The sequence below is a fragment of the Nuphar pumila genome, chromosome 13 (assembly GCF_984573655.1).
Source record: "Nuphar pumila chromosome 13, dmNupPumi1.hap1.1, whole genome shotgun sequence".
In the NCBI taxonomy this organism is placed as follows: domain Eukaryota; kingdom Viridiplantae; phylum Streptophyta; class Magnoliopsida; order Nymphaeales; family Nymphaeaceae; genus Nuphar; species Nuphar pumila.
In genome coordinates, this window is record NC_143261.1 from 14,934,956 (window position 1) to 14,958,212 (window position 23,257).

Sequence of the window (23,257 nt, forward strand, 5' to 3'; positions counted from 1 at the left end):
ATGAGACTCCTCAAGAAGAGGAAATCTCTAATGAGTCTTTGAATGACCTAGAGGATATTCCTCTTGACAATGTTATAGATGAAAGTGATAGACCAATCCAAACCTATGTTAGGCGTGGTCAACAAACTCAAATGAGCGCCTTAGAAAAATACTCTCAAGGATCCAACATGGAAGAAACCTCTTTAAGGAGATCCAGTCGGATTTCCAATCCTCCTAATAGGTTTGTTTCCTATGAGTCCCTAACTCCAAGATATAGAGTGTGTCTAATTGCATTGCACTCATTTCATGAACCTTCCCACTATAATGAGGTCAAAAACATTCTCCAATGGGTTGAAGCCATGAACTTAGAGCTTAGTGCCCTTGAAAAGGCAAAAATTTGGGAAATAACTTCGTTACCCACTGAAAAGAAATCAATTGGATGTAGATGGGTCTTCAAAATTAAAACTAAGAGTGATGATTCATTAGAACGTTATAAAACACAGTTAGTAGCTAAAGGATATGCTCAAGAATATGGTATAGATTATGAAGAAACCTTCGCACCTGTTGCTAGAATGACTAGTGTTAGGACTCTTATCGCCGTAGCATCTGTTAAAAAATGGTCTATCTATCAACTAGATGTTAAGAATGCTTTCTTAAATGGTGAATTAACTGAAGAAGTTTATATGGATCCTCCACCAGGAGTGTGTATTGGTAAAGATAAAATTCTCAAACTTAAGAAGACATTATATGGTTTAAAACAAGCCCCAAAGGCTTGGTATGATAGATTTAGTAATGTAATGATAAGTTTGAATTTTCGTTCATGTTATACTGACACTGCTTTGTTTGTGAAAAGTGCAGGGTCTTCAGTAGTTATTTTACTACTTTATGTTGATGATATGATCATCACAGGAAGTGATGAGCAAGACATTAATGATATTAAGAAAGTTTTGAAAGAAAATTTTGACATGTCTGACCTTGGTTTCTTAAGATATTTTTTAGGGATTGAAGTGGCGTACTCTCCTCGAGGGTACATTCTCTCTCAGATGAAACTTGCTGCCGACATCTGTTCCAAATCTGGTATCTCCGATGATAAGAAGACAAAAACCCCAGAAGTCATCAATGCAAAATTAAGGTTGGAAGATGGAACACCTCTCGAGGATCCTACTCCCTACCGGCAACTTGTTGGGTCTCTAACCTACTTATCCATCACTCGGCCAGACATAGCTCATGCCGTCCACTCTGTTAGTCAGTTTCAACATGCACCTACAACCGTGCACATGAGTGCAGTCTTAAGGATCGTCAGATATATCAAAAACACCATAACTAAGGGAGTTTTTCTTTCCTCTGCCTCGTCACTTGATTTAATTGCTTATACTGATGAAGATTGAGGAGGAAATCCCAATGACCGAGTCTCAACTACGGGATTTTGTGTTTTCTTAAGTGACTATGATTTCTTGGAGATGCAAGAAGCAACACAAAGTATCCTTGTCCTCAACGAAAGCGGAATATCGTGTTATGACTTCTACAACCATGGAACTTGTGTGGCTAAGAAGTCTCCTCAGTGATATGAGCATTGTCATCTCTACTCCTTCGAAGATGTGTTGTGACAACAAAAGCGCAATCTATATTGCAAGCAATCACACCTTCCATGAGCGTACTAAGCATATTGAGATGGACTGCCATTACGTTCGTGATGAATACCTAAGAGGAACCATAGCACTACCTTACGTCGCATCTGAGTACCAGTTGGCAGACTTCTTCACTAAAGCCCTTGCTGCTCCTTGTTTTTTGTTTCTCCTTAACAAGCTTTCGGTTATATCCTCGTAAAGCTTGAGGGAGGGTGTTAAAATACATGTAATTCATATATATATATATATTTATATATATGTCTAAAATACTCGATAGGGGTATTTTAGTCATTTCACAAGTACCCGATAGGGGTACTTGTTTTTCTTCTTTTATTTTCCTTTTTGTTTTTTGTATTTTATATTTTTTATTTTATGTTTTTTTGCTCACACAAATGGCCCCCACCATGGATTCGATGGGGCCCCCAACGGTCACATTTGTGACCGTTGGGGGCTCCCAACGACTACATGGGGAGCCCCTAGGTGGCTCTCCTTTTAAGGCCTTTTGGCCACTCCCCCTCTCCTTCTTTTGTGTATAAATAGGGGTGAACCCCTCTTGTATTTTTCACTTATGAGAGCTCTCTCTCTTTTCAATAAGAGACATTTATATTTTTATGTTGTGTTGTCTCTTGTGGGTTTGGGTGTTAGCCCTTTTGTTTATTCATTAGTGGATGTTGTAAGTGCTTAATGCACTCTTTGCTTTTCCGCATATTTCATTACACCCAGTTGGCCGAGTCCCTGTGACATAGCTTAAATGATAAATTAAAAGATTTTGTTAAAACTGAAGACATTAAAAACAAAAAGAAAAGTAAAAAAAACCGGTAAAGAATAATTCACTATCACCCAATATAAGGAATGCTAGAAATAAGCATTCAGATACAAGAATCCAAGGCCCTTAATCTAAGTTTTTGATTCACAAAGCATGAAAAAGAGTGTGATCTTTGTCCCTCTTTTATATCAACATGACTAACTTCTGCACCACACAGGAGGGAAAGAGAGTGATTCAATAGCATTGAGAGGACCATTAATTACAAGGAGTGTGTATGAGTAGGTTGTTACTGTTCAACTGCAAATAGTAGTCATGCATGGAACATGGCTTTCTATTCAAGATTGATAGAGCACCTGTTATTTTTTATCATGCAGATTTTTACTATTTGAGAATGAGAGAAAGAGAACATATCAGAGGGTCATTGTTGTGTGTGTACTATTGTATAATTATGCAACAACTTTTTGTAACCATTAATCACGAATGGCTTGCCACTTAACTTTATTTAGCGGGGAACCATGCCAACGGGAAGCTATTAGAAATTTTCACTATGGAACTGTTGGTTACCATTTTTTATGATACATGGCTTTCTACTCCTTTTATTTTTTTATTTTTTAATGTAAAACCATCTCAATATCTTATTTGCTCTATAGTTGCTTTTCATTGCCACCCATGATTAAGCAGCTCTGCATGTCCGACACACAAGATATGATTGATTTAAATGTACTAGCCTCTCATGGCTTTGATGGTTTTCTGGGTTTGTTTGTTCCTTGTTCTGATTGTATGTACCTGAGCATCTAATACATCTCCTGCATATGTAGGCATATGTACTTGGTGTAGGTTTTGTGATAAGAAACTTCTCTCCTGCTTTTGGCAAGCTGATGTCCAAGGAGCAGCAGTTGGAAGGAGATTACCGACAGTTGCACTCTCGGTTAAGGGCTCATGCAGAAAGTATTGCATTTTATGGGGGTGAGAAAAGAGAAGCAAGCCACATACAAGATCAGTTCAAAACACTTGTTGGTCATATGAATCTTGTTCTCCATGACCACTGGTGGTTTGGAATGGTTCAAGACTTTCTGTTGAAGTACCTGGGTGCTACGGTTGCTGTAATCCTGATTATTGAGCCATTTTTCTCTGGAAATTTGAAGCCTGACACTTCTACTCTTGGCCGAGCGGAGATGTTAAGCAATCTTAGATACCATACAAGTGTGATTATTTCACTATTTCAGTCATTGGGGACACTTTCCATCAGTTCACGACGTCTTAATCGTCTAAGGTTACTAGCTTTCTTATTTAATTAGTATTATAGTATATTAGTATGTTTTTTTCTCCTTTATGTCTGGTGTTATGTTTATAAGGAGCCTCATCTTTTCTGTTTTCTTCTTCCTCCCATGCATGCATCGATAGAAGATATTGTTATAATGTTGAGAATCACTTTGTCAATGAACTAGCAGTATTTGGCATCATTGGTTTTATGTGGATTGCTATACCTGTGAGTCCACTGCACATGCATATCTGTATTCTTTTTTGATAATAGAAATACTTGAATGATGCCGATGTCTTGGTTATTTCTTGCACTGATGGAATACCATTTGATCATGCTTTAATGGTTATCATCTGTATGCAGTGTTTCCTTATTTTCTAATGTAAATATAAGTCATGTATTGTGTTTTGTTTAACACATAATTGCATGATTATGGTATGAATTATGAAGTTAGCTACATATTTAAAGTTTAACTATTCCACATAATATAATGTGATGCTTAGACCATGTGTGCATGATTTTATACAATCATGAACACTAGATCTAAGATCGTGTCAAGGGAAACACATGGTTGAATGCAAAGATGAAAAATCTGACATGGTGTCAAGCTATTTAATCTTATAGTAACCAGCCATGTGGGATCAGAATTGAATAGGAAATGTGAAGCATGACAGTAGATCATGACCAATCCGTATCTGAAATAGACCCATAGTAAGTGGATGACCTATAAATATTCAGTTATGGGTCGACTGTTACAATGTACCTATATAATGGATCCATATGTCCATACATGCATAAATCCGCTGTCAATTGAACTTAAATGGATTGGATCCTATAAATATCCAAATAACTATAAGTGGATCAAGTTGCACGCTATTTGCAAAATTAGTTTTGAAGAGTATTTGAAATAGAACACTGGAGTAATGTAAGAAATACAAAGTAAATTGGCTTGTACAAATTCAAGATCCAAATGGAGTCAAAAGAGCCAAAAGAAATTTCACGTAGTTCTTCTGAAAAGCATCTTTGGCTGATGCAGGCTAGGTTGGTATCTTCATTCCATTATTTGTTGACTGAAAAGGACAAGGGTGTCTCTACACAGCAATAAAGATTGTCCGCTCAGATGAATCCAACTCTCCTCTAGAAGCGAAAGTAGGTTTAGGCTTATCAGTGGAACACTAAAGCATAACATGATCCACTGACCTGCAAAGACTTGAAAGTTGAAACAGTACAATGATGATCATTTTTATAGAGCTCTTTATATCCCTTAGACACGTGTATGTACATACATCTATCATTCTTTCATGAATGTATGTATGCATGCTAAACTCATTGTGGGTCATTTTATAAGACTAATGCTTCTATGTTACTGGACCAAACATCTGCATTTAGCATCAACATAAAGCAGTATTCATGATATTTATTGGTTCTAATTAAACATACAACAACAACAACAACTACGCCTTCATCCCAAAACAATTGGGGTCAGCGATATGAACCAAAAAAGAAATTCATTTTGGGTCTTCCACATGAATCCTTTTCCTCCAATCATTTCTATCCAACGCCATGTCCTCGGTGAGGTTCAAAGCATTCATATCCTTTCCTATCATCTCCATCCAAGTCTTCCTAGGCCTACCCCGACCTCTTTTAACTAATATATTTTCCATAAATATACTACAATTAATTGAAACAAGCAAGTCCACTAATGAAATGCTAATAAGTGGGTCTTTATGAAAAGAGTCTCACAAATAATCAAGTTTACAAATAACTTGATAAAACAAACATTCACAACATGGGCTAGAACAAAATATCACTTCAAGTGCTCTACGGCACAAATGTAAACAAAATGCATCAAATGCACTTATATTTTGTATTGACTTGAGGGTGAAAACCCTCTTATATATATGTTACATTGGGCTGTATTGCCCTTATTTATAGCCACCATACAATGTTGAAGAGTCGTTGGGCTGTTCCCAACGGCTCTAATTAGAGCCGTTGGAAGCAGCCCAACGACTCTTACTTACTGTGTGCAACAGTCAGCAGGTACAACACTCAATTAATGACTGTTGTACAGAAAAGGCTGTACAGAAAAGACAAAAGAGACTAATAGTCAGCAGGTACAACAGTCAATTAATGACTGTTATACAGGAAAGACTGTACAGAAAAGACAAAAAAGACTAAAAACTATAAAATTTTTTTTTACAGAAATAAATAAAAGACAGATTACATGAATATACATATATACTTTTAAATATATATTTATATACATGTGTTTATACATATACATACTCTTGTATTAAGAAGAATATGTATATGTATACATATATATATTCAAGTATATACATATATGTATTATTTTTCTAACAGCCTCAATCAAACTTATGGTGAAATCACTGAAAGTTTATCAAGTAAAAAGTTGAATCTTGGTGAGCACATCGTCTTGGTGAAGAAATTCGCAAGTTGGTATTCTGATGTCACATAGGGAAGATCAATAGTCTTCTTTAAATATTCTTCACGAACAAAATGACAATCCATCTCTATATGCTTAGTTTTTTCATGAAACGTATGATTTCGAGCAATGTATATGGAATTCTTGTTGTCACAACATAATCTTGTAGGATTCTGAAGCTGAACTCTCATATCTGAAATTAGTTGTTTAAGCCACACGATTTCCATGATAGTAGTCGCCATTGCTCTATATTCAGCTTTTGTAGATGATAGTGACACCTTTTATTGTTTCTTGCACCTCTATGAAATCAGAGATTCACCTAGAAACACACAAAAACCAGTTGTTGAACACCTATTATTTGGATCCCCTCCCCAATCAGCATCAAGAGTATGCAATAAGATCTAGGGAGGAAGAAGAAGATATAAAAACTCCCTTATTTATTGTGTCTCTGATATATTTAATAATTCTTATGACTGCACTCATATGAGCTGATGTTGGAGCATGTTGAATTTGGCTGGCTATATGTACAACATGAGCTATGTCCGGTCTTTTAATACTTAGATACATAAAAGATCCCACGAGCTGTCTGAAAGAAGTTAGATTGTCCAAAGTGACTCCATCATCGACTCACATCTTTATTCCAACAATCTCTGGAGTGTCAACAATTTTGTCATCTGATAGTCCTGACCTGTCAATAATATCTGAAGCAAACTTTGTTTGTGACAAAGTTTGTGACAATATGTACTCCCTGTTAGAGCATGATACTTCTATACTAAGAAAGTATGTTAGGAACCCAAGATCTGTCATTTCAATTTTTTTTTTCAAAAACTGTTTTACTTTCTTGATTCCTTTGTCACTACCTGTAATCAACATATCATCAACATATAAAAGTAAGTTTATAATACCTGCAGAAGATTTCTTAATAAACAAGGCTGTATCAGTGTAGCATGGTTTAAAATCATATTTTGTAATGATATTGTTAAAAGTATCAAACCAAGCCTTAGGTGCTTGTTTGAGCCCATATAGTGCCTTTTGTAATTTAAGCACTTTTCTTGAAGGAATTGTTAATCCAAGTTGAATATCCATATATACTTATTCATTAAGATTCCCATTTAAAAATGCATTTTAACATCCATTCGAAATATATTTCAAATTTTAATAGCTAAAATAGCTACAAGCATTCGAACAATGGTCATCCTGACAACAGGAGCAAAAGTTTCTTCGTAATCTACTCTATATTCTTGAGAGTATCCTCTGGCAACTAGCCTGACTTTATGTTTTTTCAAGGATCCATCACTTTTAGTTTTTATTTTAAAAACCCATCTACAACCTATGGTCTTCTTTCCAATGGGTAAAGTTAAAAATTTTCAAGTATTAGCTTCTTTAGGAGCGTCTAATTCTATATGCATGGCTTTTATCCATTCGTGTAATTTTTTGCTTTATTGTAACATGAGGGTTCAAAATATGAATGAATAGCTATAAGACATGCTCTATATTTTGGAGAAAATGAGTCATAAGACACAAACTTATTGGGAATTCTTGAGGTTCGTTCAGATCTACGAATAATGTTTTGTTCTGAAGGAATTTCTAATGTTTCATGGTTACTTTGATTTATACTTTCATTGGGTGCATTCTGATTTCTTCTAGTATATACTATTGATTCAACTGTTGTTCTATTCTCAATAGGAGGTTCTACATAAATATTTTCATCATTAGACAACAATTTAAACAAGAAAGATCAAAATTTATGTCTTGCGACGTGTTTCCTTTAAATCCACTTTCATTTTCAATAAAATTAACATTTCTTGAGACGAGAAGTTTATCATTTTTGATATCGTAACATTTAAATTCTTTTTGTGTATAAGAATAACCAATGAACACATAGGGGATAGCTTTAGAAGATAATTTATCTTCTTTATCATTTAAAACATAACATTTACAACCAAAGATTCTCAGTCTTTATTAGTCAGGTTGATATTTGAATAATTTTTCAAAGGGAATTTCATTTGACAAAGTTTTTGAAGGCATCCTATTTATGAGATATACTGAAGTTATTGCAGCTTCAGCCCAAAGATTTTTAGGAATATTTTTAGCAATAAGAAGGGTTCTTGTACTTTTCATAATATGTCTGTGTTTTCTTTCTGAAATTTCATTTTGTTGTGGGGTTTTAGGACACGATCTTTGATGTAAAATTTCTTCATTTTCTAAAAATTGTTTAAACTCATTTGATAAATATTCTCCTCGAGAGTCAGTTTAGAGGATTTTGAGCTTACTTTCAAATTGATTTTTACTCATGTTGTGGAACGTTTTGGAGGTTGCAAATACATCTGATTTAAACTTAAGAAAGTAAATCCAACAATATCTAGTGAAGTCATCGATAAACACAACATAGTAGGAGAATCCTCCTTTAGAAGCAACGAGAGCAAGACCCCACACATCCGAATGAACTAATTCAAAAGGCATTGAAGAGTAAAAAGTTCTTTGACCATAGGGCAAAGCTGTCAGTTTACCAAGTAAACATTCTTTACATTCAAAATTATCTTTACAAAGATTCTTGATAGCAGGTATAAAATTTAATTTTCTTATATTTAGATGCCAAGTCCGTATATCTTTTGTTTAGGCAATGTTACAAAATGATTTCTTTGGAATACAAAGAAAATCCATATAATAGGTCTCCTTGCCTAGAACCTTCCCCAATCAATTTTTCGGACTGGCGATCCTGCACCCAACATTTACTTGATGAGAAAATGACATCATATCCATGATCCGAGATTTGAGAAACTGAAAGTAGGTTAAGATGAAGTTTTGTTATAAGTCTTATTTTTGGGATATAAAATGTTATTTTTTGTCAAATCATTTTTAAAAATTCCAACACCCTTTATTTCTAAGGCAGTGCCATCGGCAGTGGAAACAAAGGATGCATTTGAATTAGGTTGACATTCGGATAATATAGTTTTATGTGGGGTCATATGAAAAGAAGCTCCTGAATCAAGAAGCCAAGAGCACATACCAGGAGTAGAAGATGATGCAATGCCCGCTTCTGAGGTGGATCCTTTAAGCAGTGGTTGCAATGCCTCCGTCAGTTGAGATAATGATTTAGTGAGGTCTTTGAGATTCAGAGTATCCTCATCTTGTTTCGATGGTGCAGCAACAACACATTTTTCTTGAGGCCTATATTTGTATCTAGGACATTGAGGCCTAATATGACCAGGTTCATTACGGTTATGACAAATGATTTTTGATTCCCCTCTATTCTTACCAAAATGAGGAGGTTTATATGGCTTGATATAATGTCCTGGTTTTGATGCGACAGATGCGCAATCCTCCTCTTGACCATTGCTAGAGGTAGTGAGCACACTAACATTTTTACTCATGTTTAGCCTAGTTTCTTCTCCACTAAGTTTAGTGAGAATTGTGAGAATCTCATGAATAAGAGGAGAAGACGTGGATGATAGCATAGAGGCCCTTGTTTATTCAAACTCGGGTCTCAAACGATAGAGAAAAGCGAAGAGTCTATCTTCTTCAACTTGAACTCGTCGCATTTCTATACACTTTTTTTCTCATTTGGGTTCAAATTGGGCAAGTTGGGTCTAAATGGAAGATAACTCCATAAAGTAATCTCTTACCTTCTTATTTCCTTGTTTAATATTTCTAACTTTTTCTTAGAGATAATATTTGTGAGCCATATCTTTTTCGGTAAACATACCTTTAAGATATTCCCATGCTTCATTTGCCTTTTTGTAACATAAAAGGTTTGAGGCAATTTTTGTCTCAACTCTACTTAGCATTCATGAAAGAGTCTTGGCGTTTTTCATTTCCCATTCATCCAACTTTTTGCAGTATTCTTCCATGACTTTGTTCCTTTCTTCAAGGCTAGTCTCAACACCATTTTCATCTAAAGTAATTTTGGGAGTAGGTTCAAGAATAGTACCTCTTACGAATCCCCACAAACCTTGTCCTTTTATAAAAGTCTCCAAATGTCCCGCCCAAATGTTGTACTTGCTTCCTTCAAGCTTGAATGGTGGAATAAAGTTGGAGTTGCTTGTATTGTGTGGGAAAAATTCACCCATGATGAATCAAGAGAGAACAATGAAGCACTACCACGAAAGAGAGCAAGCACACTTTACGAGGCAGCCTACCAATGCACGGTTGATTACACCAAGCTCTGATACTATGAAAAGCGTCACAAATAATCAAGTTTACACAAATATTCACAACATGGGCTAGAACAAAATATCACTTCAAGTGCTCTACGGCACAAATGTAAACAAAATGCATCAAATGCACTTATATTTTGTATGGACTTGAGGGTGAAAACCCTCTTTTATATATATATATATATATATGTTACAATGGGCTGTATTGCCCTTATTTATAGCCACCATACAATGTTGAAGAGTCGTTGGGCTGTTCCCAACGGCTCTAATTAGAGCTGTTGGAAACAGCCCAACGACTCTTACTGACTGTGTGCAATAGTCAGCAGGTACAACACTCAATTAATGACTGTTGTACAGAAAAGGCTGTACAGAAAAGACAAAAGAGACTAATAGTCAGCAGGTACAACAGTCAATTAATGACTGTTGTACAGAAAAGACTGTACAGAAAAGACAAAAAAGACTAAAAACTATAAAAATAAAAAATTACAGAAACAAATAAAAAGACAGATTACATGAATATACATATATACTTTTAAATATGTATTTATGTACATATGCTTATACATATACATACTCTTGTATTAAGAAGAATATATATATATATATATATGTATTATTTTTCTAACACTTTATTCACTCAATCTGTGCGAAAGACATGCAATTGCACACTGTTTTCTGGCTCATCTTTAGTGTTTCCATTCTGCCAAGTTGTGCAGCATTTACCATTCAGGGGCTCTGGTCTAGTCAGTATATATCCTTCAAGGTGCACAAAATTGCAAGGGGCAATATGTACTGTGTTGTTTTGAAAGTCATTTTTTGGGCACAAGTCACCTCTACGAATGATCATATGTTTAAAAAGTGATGATATTTTCCTTTATCAATCAATCGTGTGATTGATCCTTTGGTGCTTGCTATTATCTGATGATGCCGACTTTTGCGCTATGCATGTGAGTGACATATGCATCCAAACCTTCACATGCTGCATGTTTTCTATTGTGACACTTCCCAGTTGTCTTTGCCATCATTGGAGTTACCTTCTTTTATTTGCAGTGGTTATGCTGATCGTATACATGAACTAATGGTAATTGCGAAAGAGCTGAGTGCTCGTGGCAGATCTCTTCAAAATAATCAAACTGTGAAATATCAAAGTGAAGCAAATTATATCGAGTTTTCTGGTGTAAAGGTACTTGGTTTAAATCTTGTGCAATATGTTTATGTCCTTGGTTATGGCTCAGGTTTTCGAACTTGTGTTTGCTGATGCTCCCTAACTTACTGGCTTTAGGTGGTAACCCCAACTGGCAATGTACTGGTGGAAGATTTAACTCTTAAAGTGGAACCAGGCTCTAATTTGTTGATCACAGGTATATGCTTTTTGAATCATCACCTTTTTTTAAATGCATGCAAATGACTAACACACATGCATGTGCTGTGAATTAGGATATTGAATTATTGATAGATGTGCTGGATGCAGTTTATTGTCTGTAATGGCAGATAATTTTACCTGGAAATGATGAACTCTGCTGTTGTTAAGGCTCTTGCTTGATTGGTGTATTTTTCCGCCTTTCTAGGTTGCTGCTTCACATTTCCCTCTTCTTTTTTAGTTTTGTTTTAATGGCTTGTGTTATGGTTCGGTGCTTGTTTTAATTGATTATGATGAATGCATGCTATTATTGTGGATGTTGATGTGCTGGATGGTATATCATTATCAGCTACTTGCAACAAATACTGCAGATGGTAATGAAGTTCATTATTATTGCTAATGCATCTATTGACCTTAATCTTTACACAAGTTTTCTAGTTGTGATACCTTGCAGTTGGGTGCCTTTACACACTTGGTCATTGCAATCTTTGAGACTCTACATGTAAAAATATCCTTGGTTTAATTAATGTCAGCATCATCCACATCACCACCACATGCTTCATCATCCAACCTCTTAAGCATTGCTGATCATCTTATTTAATATCCCCATTGTCCCCAACATCACCACCACCAGATTATAATACATGCACAAATGTACTAAGGGCGTAACTGGGTCGGGTATACTTAGGGATGGACATCGGAGCGGGCTCGGCCGGCGTGATCCAAAGCTAGTTAAGGCCCGACAGACCTGAAAAAAGTTTGGACCGCCTTGGGTTGGGGCCGTGGGCTCAGCCCGAGATTTTTTGGACTCGGGTGTTAGGATTTTGCCCAAGACCTGCTGATTATTTTCAACTTATGGGATTGGATCAAGTGCCCACAAGCCAAAATTTGCCTCGTTTGAGGGTCCCCATTTTATAGCTTTTAGAAGGGGCTTGCCTCTCCTATTTCATCCATAAAGGACTAATCCTCATGTAGTTAGCTTTTTTAATTCTTTAATGCTAAAGTAAAAAAAAGCTTCTAAATGTTCTTTTTTTTTTTTTTTTTTTGAGAGAGAGAGAGAGAGAGAGAGAGAGAGAGAGAGAGAGAGAGAGAGAGAGTATACATCAATAGTAATTGCATTCAATGCATTTATAAAGGGAAACTTTGGTTTCTCATAAAACATGCATAGAGTACTTTATGGGAGAATGGTCCCATTTCTAAGTAAGCAAAAGAGTGGAACCCCTCCATTGCTTATAAAAAAAGAGGTATTTCTCAGATGTGATGGTATTAATCATGGGTCAGGTTCTAGGTTTGGGCTCGGGCTCAAGCCTGACCCATTGTGTGCCCAACACATTTTATACAATATATTATAAAAATAAATAATATAATATGTAAAATATATTCTATTTAATTAAAATACTAGGTATAAAAGCCTGACTCGGGCTGACCCCGGCACCCGAGCCCAGCCCGACTTTTGTGGGGCTGGGTTGCCAAATGGCCGTCCGAGCCCGGCCTATGTCGGGTCGGGTACCCTGTAACCCGACGGCTATACAGCACAATGTCCACCCTTAGGTATACCCAAACTTTCCCAATTTCTCGAACCGATTAGATCCAACACCCAATCTTAATAGAGCCATGGGTTTTGGCCGTGTCTAAGATCTAGACCTGTTTCAAAAACAGGTCAGTTCTTGGGTATGGTGTATATATGTCCACATCTGTTTGGATTCAAGCCATTTTTGATACCCGACCAAACGGTTTCATGCTATTTACACCTGAACCCGGACCTTTTTTCATACCCGAACCTGGTTTATACCCGGACCCATTTCATTCCCGACTGAACCTGAACCCGAACTTGTTTCATACTCAATACCTTTTTATACACGGTTCTATTCAACCTAAACCTAAACCAACCCAGACCTGACCATTTGATAGCTTTGCTTAGAGGAGATGGAGTCTGTTGGAAATTGAACCCTTGCTTATCTGTCGATAGTCTGTACCTTATAATTACATTTTCATATATTTTTCAAAAAGAATGTTGTTCTACATGTGTGACACATGCTAGTTGTACTTAGAGCATAGGTTAGACTCATAGCCTGTATTGGATGGGTGTAATGCACTTAGGTGAGGTGACCTTTTTTTCAGTGTGATTGCACCAACACACAGGGCTGTAACCGGGTCCATAATTTCAATCGTACTCAGACCTAAAACAGAACCTGAACAAAATCAAGACCTGACCTTTGTTATACCGGAACCCATTATCCCATATAGGTACACATTTTTCAGCCATACACATATCCTGACCCAAAATCAAATCAAATCCAGTCAGGTATGGGTCTATTTTTTGAACCCGATTCAAAATGAGTCTAACAAAGGCGCTACCCAATTATACCCGAATGGGTAGACTCGAATGTAAGCCCATGTGATGATATGAAAGCCATATGGAAGTTATTCTAAACACCACCATCTGACCTACCTCATGAGATGTCAACAGGTGGAACTTCTGGCTTATCTCAAATAAGCCATTCAAAAACTAAGTATTTTATGCATTTTGAAGCTATCTACACTGAGTTATGAACCTATTGTAGCCATATGTTTAAATGTTCTAACATGCTGGGTTATTTGGGGGCACTTGGGCCTGTATTTCTTCATAGTTTTACTAGAATCAGTGCATGAGGGTATGTGGAAGTTAAAGATAAAATATAGGTAAATGGTGTTCTAAAGATACAAAGAAAATGGTTCTTTTTGGGTTCTTCCAGAAAGAAAAAAGAGCCGTTGTTGATCATTTACACTTGTTGGATTGTCTATTGCAAGATGATTATGTAATTAACTACCCTGTGTTTTTATTAAAACTGTTATTTTGGGTCACCAAATTATTTGCTTGGTGGCTCCTTTACTGGTTAATGGTTAATGTTATCTAAAAGGTGGTCGCTTGTATATAAACTACCATATTTGTAGTGATGCATGTGTGTCTCTTGATGTAGTTATTTTCACTTATTGCAATTACTATATCCATGCATAAAAGCAAATACATAATGCTAACAAATTGATTGATCACCGTACTTGTATGGTTTGTACAGAAAGTTAACATTCTAATGTTTTCTTGTGGTTCTTGCTGAAGGACCAAATGGAAGTGGAAAAAGTTCTCTCTTTCGAGTTCTTGGAGGCCTTTGGCCATTGGTTTCTGGTCATATTGTTAAACCTGGGCTTAGTTCGGAACTCAACAAGGAGATATTTTATGTGCCACAAAGGCCATATACAGCTGTGGGGACACTTCGTGACCAGTTGATCTATCCCCTCACGGCAAAGGAAGAGACTGACCCACTTACATATTATGGAATGGTTGAGCTACTGAAAAATGTTCGTATAGTTGTATACTCTCTCTCATTCTATAGATTTCGCTAATTTACATGATGTTATATTTGGTTATCTTCATTGTCAGGTTGATCTTGAGTACTTGTTGGAGCGTTATCCACTTGACAAGGAAATAAATTGGGGTGATGAACTTTCTCTTGGGGAGCAACAGAGATTGGGAATGGCTAGGTTATTCTATCATAAGCCAAAATTTGCTATTCTTGATGAGTGTACCAGTGCTGTCACAACTGACATGGAAGAACGCTTTTGTTCTAAAGTCCGAGCCATGGGGACATCATGCATTACTATATCCCACAGGCCTGCCCTTGTGGCTTTTCATGATACAGTGTTGTCCTTGAATGGGGAAGGTGGTTGGAGTGTCCGCCATAGGAGGTAAATTCTCTAGCTAGCATTGTCTTGAGTTGTTTTTTCAACATCAGTCTCCACCCTAGTAGCTTCATATTGTTAATTCTATCTTTCAGGGAGAATGTATGTAGTGCTGAAGAAGCAAGGTTCAGTCTCCTAGAAGCATCTGGAACAAACCGCCAAACAGATGCAATGGTTGTCCAAAGGGCTTTTGCATCCAAAAGCGAGGTTGTGGTTATCAATTTGGTTGCCTTATATATTGCATTCATGTAAAAAAGGTATTATTTTTTAATAAGATTTTTGCAATTGGTGCTTTGAATTTGATTTAAATTTGCCACATGTAGCAGGAGACTTCATTTGGTAGCCCAAAATTCGCTGATTCATACATAGAGGAGGTACTGGCTAGGTCACCAATTGCAGATTATAGGTTGCACTTACCGAATGTTCCACCGTTGCAAAAAGCTTCGAGAAGTACGGCAGTTAGGGTAGCTAATATGCTTAAAATCCTGGTACAACTTCTTGCTACTTAATAAAGTTTATTGTTCGATTTCTATTTTGAAGCTGCCTTGCACTTCTAGCTAGTTCTATTTTGCCAAGGAGTCTCTTCAGAAATTATTGGTTTTTGTTTTTTTCCCCTCTCATATTCTTTGAACAAGAATCAATGCAACCATCAATATTCTCATTTTTTTTTCAGTTTTTCTGTATGGTTCTATTTTATATTTTCATTTGCAGCTTCAAATTTTCTGATGAATCCCTCTCCTATTCAAATTTTTTCTTTCAAGCTTTTGGTACAGCTTTCTGTTGTACGATATTTTTAATTTTTCCTCTTTAAGTCCTATCTATTTTTGTTATGTTTGTCAAGAAACAAAAACACAGTAGAAACCTTGAAAGCAATGCCATGAATCTCATACTTGGGGAAATCTCAGTGAGGGAAAAGGTTGTGATGTTCTGAAAATTTTGGTTTTCCTTGGGAAAATATTGGCAAATACAAAAATATAAAAAATATATGGCTTGTAAATAATAAAAAGACACAAAGAAATTTTTTATTGCGTTAATGTCATGACTACTAGAAATTTGTGATTCCATTCATGGGAGATGTCAGATGTGATTCAGATTCTTGGATTTATAATTCCCAGTTACAGGGAATTGTGCTTATTAAGCATCAAGATCTCTTTGTGGAAGGTGGGCGATAATCCGCAGTGTCCGTATCAAGCCTTCTTTTAGATTGATATGCAGAGAAACTTTTTTTCCTTTTCCAGCACTGATAAGAGATTCTGGCTTAAGTAATAAAGCACGTGATATTAATTGGTCACAAAGGTCCGGTAAAATGCAAAACTGCTCTTTCAAGGATGTAGAGTGTCTTTGAAGCTCGTCAAGGATATAAAACCCCATATAGTTTAGCCACTCCAGGTTACTGCCTATGTTACATGGACTCTCCAAATAGGCCGCCGCACCCGCGTCGATGCGACACGGGTGTAGGTGCGGTCAACCCGCACTCATGGTTATCTTTGTCCAAAATGGACTTGGTCAACTTTGATTGAGTCTATTTTGGTCCATTAAAAAAAGGGACGGGGCTCAAGAATGGGTCCCCCATTAAAAAAAGAAGAGGTACCTCAAGCCCCCTCCCAATAAAAAAAGAGGTACCTCAAGCCACACCCCCCCCCCCATTAAGAAAAAGGGGGTACCTTGAGAAGGGGGTAGGGGTACCTCGAGAGGGGGTAAAAAGGGATGGGGCTCGAGAATGGGGTACCTCGAGAGGGGGTAAAGGGACGGGGCAGGTGTAAAGGGGTGGTAATATATATATATATATATATATATATATATATATATATATATATATATATATATATATATATATATATATATATATATATATATATATATATATATATATATATAAAAGGGGTCCGGGGGTTCCCCCCGGCGCGGGTCCGATTTTTTTTTTAAATTCCGCAGCCCATTTCATAGGGCAAAAAATAAACAAAATCCAAAAAATGGACCGAAATGACCCTGGGTGCGGTCAACGCACCCAGGGTCGGGTTGACCGCACCCGGTGCCGCACCCGCGTCAAGTTGCGTCGACGCGGGTGCGGCACCCTGCTAGCCGAATCCCTGTTATATATATATATATACCCTCCTGCACCCCCGCACCCAAGTTTTTTTAAAATGCCGCATCGCCGCACCCGCATCCACACCTATGTGACATAACTTGCTGCATTACATGAGTAGTGGGCTGGTTTTGTTACTAATGAAACCTTTGACTACATCTCATCATAAAATATCGCTCTTCATTACTGATCTTTCTGCTTTTCTTTCTAGTTTCTTTCCAATTGCTCTGACAGTCCATGGAATTTCTATTGTGGTAGTTGAACATTATTTTTTGGAACACTGTTGGGGCTTTATGGACACCTGTAGCTTTTTGTTCTAATTATCTAGTTTCCCATGTTAAGACAGTGCTTGTTATTCCCTAGTTATGTTTCACTCTTTTTATTGTTAATTGAGTGGACAGTGGACTCCATTTATAGGTCAAATACTTCTCTTTTTGAATTTAGTGTGAGAAAGTTTATGGCAATTTAGTGGATTATTACCACTATTGGATACCATGCAATATGATTCTATCATTTTGTAGGTACCCTCGCTGATTGATAGACAAGGGGCACAATTGTTTGCTCTAGCATTACTTGTCATTTCTAGGACATGGATTTCAGATCGCATTGCTTCTTTAAATGGTAAGTTTTTATACAATGCCATATGTTTTAGATGCATTAACAAATCTTGCAGCTGAAGCTTTCTCTTTGAATCCTTGGATTCGATAGGCACTAGTGTAAAGTTTGTGCTGGAGCAGGACAAGGCAGCATTTGTTCGGTTAATCGGCATTAGTGTCCTTCAGAGTGCTGCATCAGCTATCCTTGCACCTTCCCTTAGGTTATCCTTTTGAATCTTATTTCTACTTTGAATATCCAACCTGTTAAAAATGTCAAACTTTCGGAGTTAGAAACAGACTGCTTGGCTGCATTCTAAACAAGGCAATGGAATTCATGCTTTTTAAATGTTCACCTGCTTGGTCTTTCGGTAAAAGATCACCACTTCACGTTATGCATCTCATCATCATCGTCATCAAGCTCTACCCCAACTACATGGGGTCGGCTTTGTGAGTCCTATTTACTTCATGTTACACATCTAAGAATTGAAAAACATGATGAATATGTTTTGAAAAGGACTGTCCTCAAAATTATGTTAACTGTTTGTTTAGCATGCAATATTTCAATTCTGCAAGTAGTCGTCAGAAATTATGTAACGTCTGTATCTGCATGACTTTATGGTTCATCATGGTTACTTCATTACGTGTTTATGGAAATTGAATTTGTCAAATTGAAAATATCTCTTCAGCTACATGCTTGTATTAATTTATTATTTGTTAATAGTCAGGCTGGAGATATTCCCTAATATCATAACTGTTCCAGTTATCATATTCTACCTGATTACATTATTATTTATCATTTGCTCATGTTGTTCATCAGAAATACAACAAAATGGAAGAGCAGAAAGAATGTAGTATATATATATATATATATATATATATATATAGTTTTCAAATGAGACATTTGATTGGATTTTGGTGAACAAAATGGACCAGCAGATTCCTACAATATATGACCTCTTCAATGATGGAACCTCATATTTTCACGTTAATTGGAATTTATGTTTCTTCTAAACAACAAATAGTTTAGAGGGACAGATTTGTCTGTTAGTGAGAAGTTTATTAAGAAACAATAGTTTTCTGTCATTATTTGGCCTTTTTTTTGTCAGTGCCTAGTGTTTTTCCTTTAATTTTCCTATTAGATTAAGCTTATGTTCTTTTGTAATTGTTTTATGAAAGTTGCCATTATGAATGTATATTCTTGAAACTCCTTTTCGTTCGTCGTCGCAAAAGGTAAGAAAGTAATTCAACACACTCCAGCCTGTACTACAGTGTGACCTTAGAGAATCTCAGCAGCTTCACCCTGCATGGTCTATTATATTACTCTTCTTGATTTGTTTCTTTATTCTTCATTGCCTATAATCGGGAAAGACCAAAAGCCGCCACATTGATCCTTTCGTCCCAATGGTTTTTTAGTTTGCTTTAGAAGTTTTATCCTATAAGTGTTATGCCAAAACAAGGCCACACGGCCATTTCCTTGATTATTGTTCTGGGGAATCATGGTGTCCCTTGTTTGTTAGTGGGTCTGTCAAATGTCCATGCAAAATGCAGCTATTTTTCTTTTGTTAGTTTCATTAGGCCGCCATGTCATTGCTGCTATTTTCCGGTTTGAGACCTTTTCTCTGCCTTAGAAACATTATTCATATTTTTATATTGCTTTCCTCTTTCAAAGTTTTCTATTAAATTTTGAAATATTGTTCAGATATATTTTCCTTTTGACATTGCAGTTTTTGGACATTTAGCATTTGGCTGGGAGGTCCTGCTGTCCAATTCTGTTTAGCAAATCTGCTGCTGTAATTATATTTGCATCTATTATTGATTTGATGTTAATACCTTCTTTTGTGGATTTCTAGATACTTGACTGCAAAACATGCTCTAGGTTGGTGTATCCGCTTGACACAGCATTTACTGAAGAGCTATTTCAAGAATAATGCTTACTACAAGGTATTATACTATAATATGTCATGGTTTGAGTTTTCATATCGATGCCCATTTTTGTTCCTTTGGTTCTTGTTTTTCCTCTTTTGAGGGAAGGTCGGGGTTAGAAATCTTGCAAGTTGTATTTGGATCATGGTTGCCAGTTGAGGAAGCGGGAGCGGGAAGCGATACGGGAAGCGGGAGCGGGAAGCGAGGCACTTTCAAAATTTTAGGAAGCGGGGAAGCGTGGGACCACTTAGGAGCGATTCGGGAAGTGTCTCGGAAGCGACCTAGGAAGCGTCTCAGAAGCGACATAGGAAGCGTCTCGGAAGCGAGGGGGAAGCGAAAAAATAAAAATAAAAAATAAAAAATACAAAAAATTGAAAAAAACAGGGGAAGCGTGGGGGAAGCGAGGGGGAAGCGCGCTTCCCATTAAAGGGAAGCGCGTCCCCCATTAAAGGGAAACGCGTCCTTCATTAAAGGGAAGCGCGCTTCCCAAAAAAGGGGGACGCTTCCCCCCACGCTTCGGAAGCGCGACGTTCTGCGCTTCCGAAGCGCGCTTCGGGGAAGCGCGCTTCCCCTTTTAGCTAGGCGCTTCCGGTAACCCTGATTTGGATATTCACTTTGTGTTTTTGTATAAATTCATGATGGCCAGCAGGAATCATTGATCAAAACATCAGCAAGAATAATTCCTGTTACTTTATGAACTAATCTGATAACCTTCATATGACAAATCTCCACTATTAGGAAAATGTAGGGTAATAGTCTTATACATGATATGTTCTAGTAGTATTCCAGCTTAGATGAACCATTTTTTAGACTTAATTTTCTGATGAACTTTTTTTTAGTTCTTCCGTTTATCTCTATAAGAAATTCTTTACAGCTGGACTTTTCTTTTTTTCTTTTTTTTTTGAACTTTTCATGTGCATTATTTGAGAAGTTGGTATTTATATTTCTTGAGTTTTTTCAGGTGTTTTACATGTCAAGTAAAGATTTAGATGCAGACCAGAGAATAACACATGATGTGGAAAAACTGACCACTGAGTTGTCAGGGCTGGTAACAGGAATGGTAAAGCCAACAGTTGACATCCTCTGGTGAGTAGTATAATTGTTTTATCTAATAAGAACTGGTTTGAAGTTGCAGTAGGCTCACTTTTGAAATGTTTAATCCCAAAAACTTTGTATCTTATTCCTTCAAATGTTCAAAGATTTCCATGTTGCTCTTTAGGTAGCTTCTACTTCCTAGGCATCCTAAACATACTTGTGTCTGAAATTTCTTATGTGAAATCTGTGATTTCGGCATAAAAACTTTTTTGACTTCTCTCTAGCTTGTTAATCTGTTCTTTAATTACTGATTGCTCGTTTTCTCCTCTTTCTTTGTTTCATTTATTTTTTCGTATCATGTATTTAGTTTATTGTATAACACAATGCAGGTTTTCATGGAGAATGAAGATGCTTACTGGGCAAAGAGGAGTTGTTATATTGTACACTTACATGCTATTAGGTCTCGGTTTCTTAAGGATTGCCAGTCCAGATTTTGGTGACCTTTCTAGTAGGGAACAACAGCTCGAGGGAATATTTAGGTTAGTATCATGCACTGGCCCTTCTAGAAATTTATATAATAATACTGTTATTGTTGTTGTTATTCATCTAAAAGTCATGAATGTCTGTCGGCATAATATTGACCCGATAATGTTCTTTTCCAGGAAAACTTAGGCAAATTAGATAAAGGAAAAAATAGAAAAGCATTGTATCTGCATGGTCTCCTCAGAGCACTAAATGTTTTCATGATATTCTTTTAATGAAAATTTAAATGCTGATATTTTAGATTGACTAATAAAAGCCCTTGAAGTTTTTTGAGTTTCTTGTTATAATATTGAAAAATAAAAGGTTGGAGACATTTGGGACTATTGTATCATTAACAGGATTATTTTACTGTCAATTTTGTGTTGTTTATTTTGTTGTTCTGACATTCCCAACAAAAAAGGTTGCAGCATAGTGATGCAGCAAGGGAACCAAAGCCTTCACGAAATGGGTGCCGACGTTGAAATTTGTTGGTGCAGTGAGGGAATAGACGCTGTCCCGTTAATGGACTGACGTTGGGCTGCTCCTTCCAATGCACGATCGTGCAGCACACAATGACCCAATGACAACGTTGAAACAAAGACTCGGATCAATTTGATCCGATCAGCAGTTATTATAAGATTGGAAATGATTACAATGAAAAGAAAACAAATAACTAGCAAAATAAACAAATGAGGCTGGAATGAAAGAAGGAAAAAAAACTCAGAAATGAAAGTGGCCGCTGAATGAGACCGAAAGAGAAAGCTCAGAAAATTCCAATATGCGCCCCCTCACGCAACCCTAGAATAGAGTATTTAAAAAGGATCAACTGGATCCGGGTCTCGGGCCCGTTTGCTGCTGGACCTGGGACGCCCGGGCCTGTGCTCGTCTGGAGTAGGTACGCAGGGGTACATCATCCTTGCGTCTTGGTACCATGATCTAGGTCGGATCCACTACGCGGGTCCGATCCTCTATCCCATCGTGGAGGTTCGGTCCCCTGCCTGGGTCAGACTATATGGATCTGGGTCGATCCTGCTCTGCATCACATAGCTACCGAGATTTCAAAGTGAGATCTTTTTGGAATGTTTTGAGATATTGAAAGTTTTGCATATATTTAACTAATGGGTCACAAATTTGACAAAAGAATGTGTTGTGAATGTTAAATTATATATATATATATATATATATATATATATATATATATCCCTGTTTATTCCAAAATACCCGATAGGGGTATTTTGGTCTTTTCCCTGTCTAATATAAATTGTATACATTCTTTTTAGGTTCTTTTTTATTTTTTCATTTTCTATTTTTTCATTTTTATTTTTTGTATTTTGGGACCATTGGGGGCCCCACTTAAATAGACATTGGGGTCCCCAACAATCATTAATATGACCGTTGGGGCTCCCCAACATCTATTAGTGGGAGCCCCAATGACCCTCTCTTTCTCCTTTTCATTTTTGTATATATAGGGGTCTTCCTTCTTATTCCATGTAAGTGTTCTCACACCTCTCTTTAATAATAATTCTTCTTTTGCCTTTTAACATTCATCCCATAGTGGGTTTGTGTATTTTTCACTCTAAGTGCATGTGATATTTGGTTCTTTATTCAACTCTCTTGTGTTATCATTTGTAATTTTTATTTTCGCATCTCATTACATGGTATCAGAGCCAGTTGGGTTCTATGTGATCTTGGAAGATTCCTCTTACGATCTTTTGTAAGTTCTCTCTTTTCTCATCTCTACCTTCTTCATCATGGAGCACGACTCAAGAGTAGAGCTCTCC

The 23,257-nt window shown here is 36.8% G+C and overlaps 1 protein-coding gene across 2 annotated transcripts in view; it reads left to right on the forward strand.

Annotated features, from left to right (window-relative positions):
• The window catches only part of LOC149817869 (ABC transporter D family member 1-like), an 82,732-nt gene that overhangs the window by 31,677 nt on the left and 27,798 nt on the right, over positions 1 to 23,257 (forward strand). The window contains exons 6-17 of one of the 2 annotated variants that reach the window (XM_089985994.1): positions 3,192 to 3,646; positions 11,288 to 11,420; positions 11,520 to 11,598; positions 14,695 to 14,933; positions 15,016 to 15,320; positions 15,410 to 15,521; positions 15,641 to 15,802; positions 17,922 to 18,021; positions 18,109 to 18,217; positions 19,847 to 19,937; positions 20,881 to 21,005; positions 21,344 to 21,493. In XM_089985994.1, the coding sequence (XP_089842120.1) occupies positions 3,192 to 3,646; positions 11,288 to 11,420; positions 11,520 to 11,598; positions 14,695 to 14,933; positions 15,016 to 15,320; positions 15,410 to 15,521; positions 15,641 to 15,802; positions 17,922 to 18,021; positions 18,109 to 18,217; positions 19,847 to 19,937; positions 20,881 to 21,005; positions 21,344 to 21,493 (2,060 nt within the window). The remainder of the gene's footprint in view (positions 1 to 3,191; positions 3,647 to 11,287; positions 11,421 to 11,519; positions 11,599 to 14,694; positions 14,934 to 15,015; positions 15,321 to 15,409; positions 15,522 to 15,640; positions 15,803 to 17,921; positions 18,022 to 18,108; positions 18,218 to 19,846; positions 19,938 to 20,880; positions 21,006 to 21,343; positions 21,494 to 23,257) is intronic. The other variant, XM_089985995.1, reaches the window with a different exon arrangement.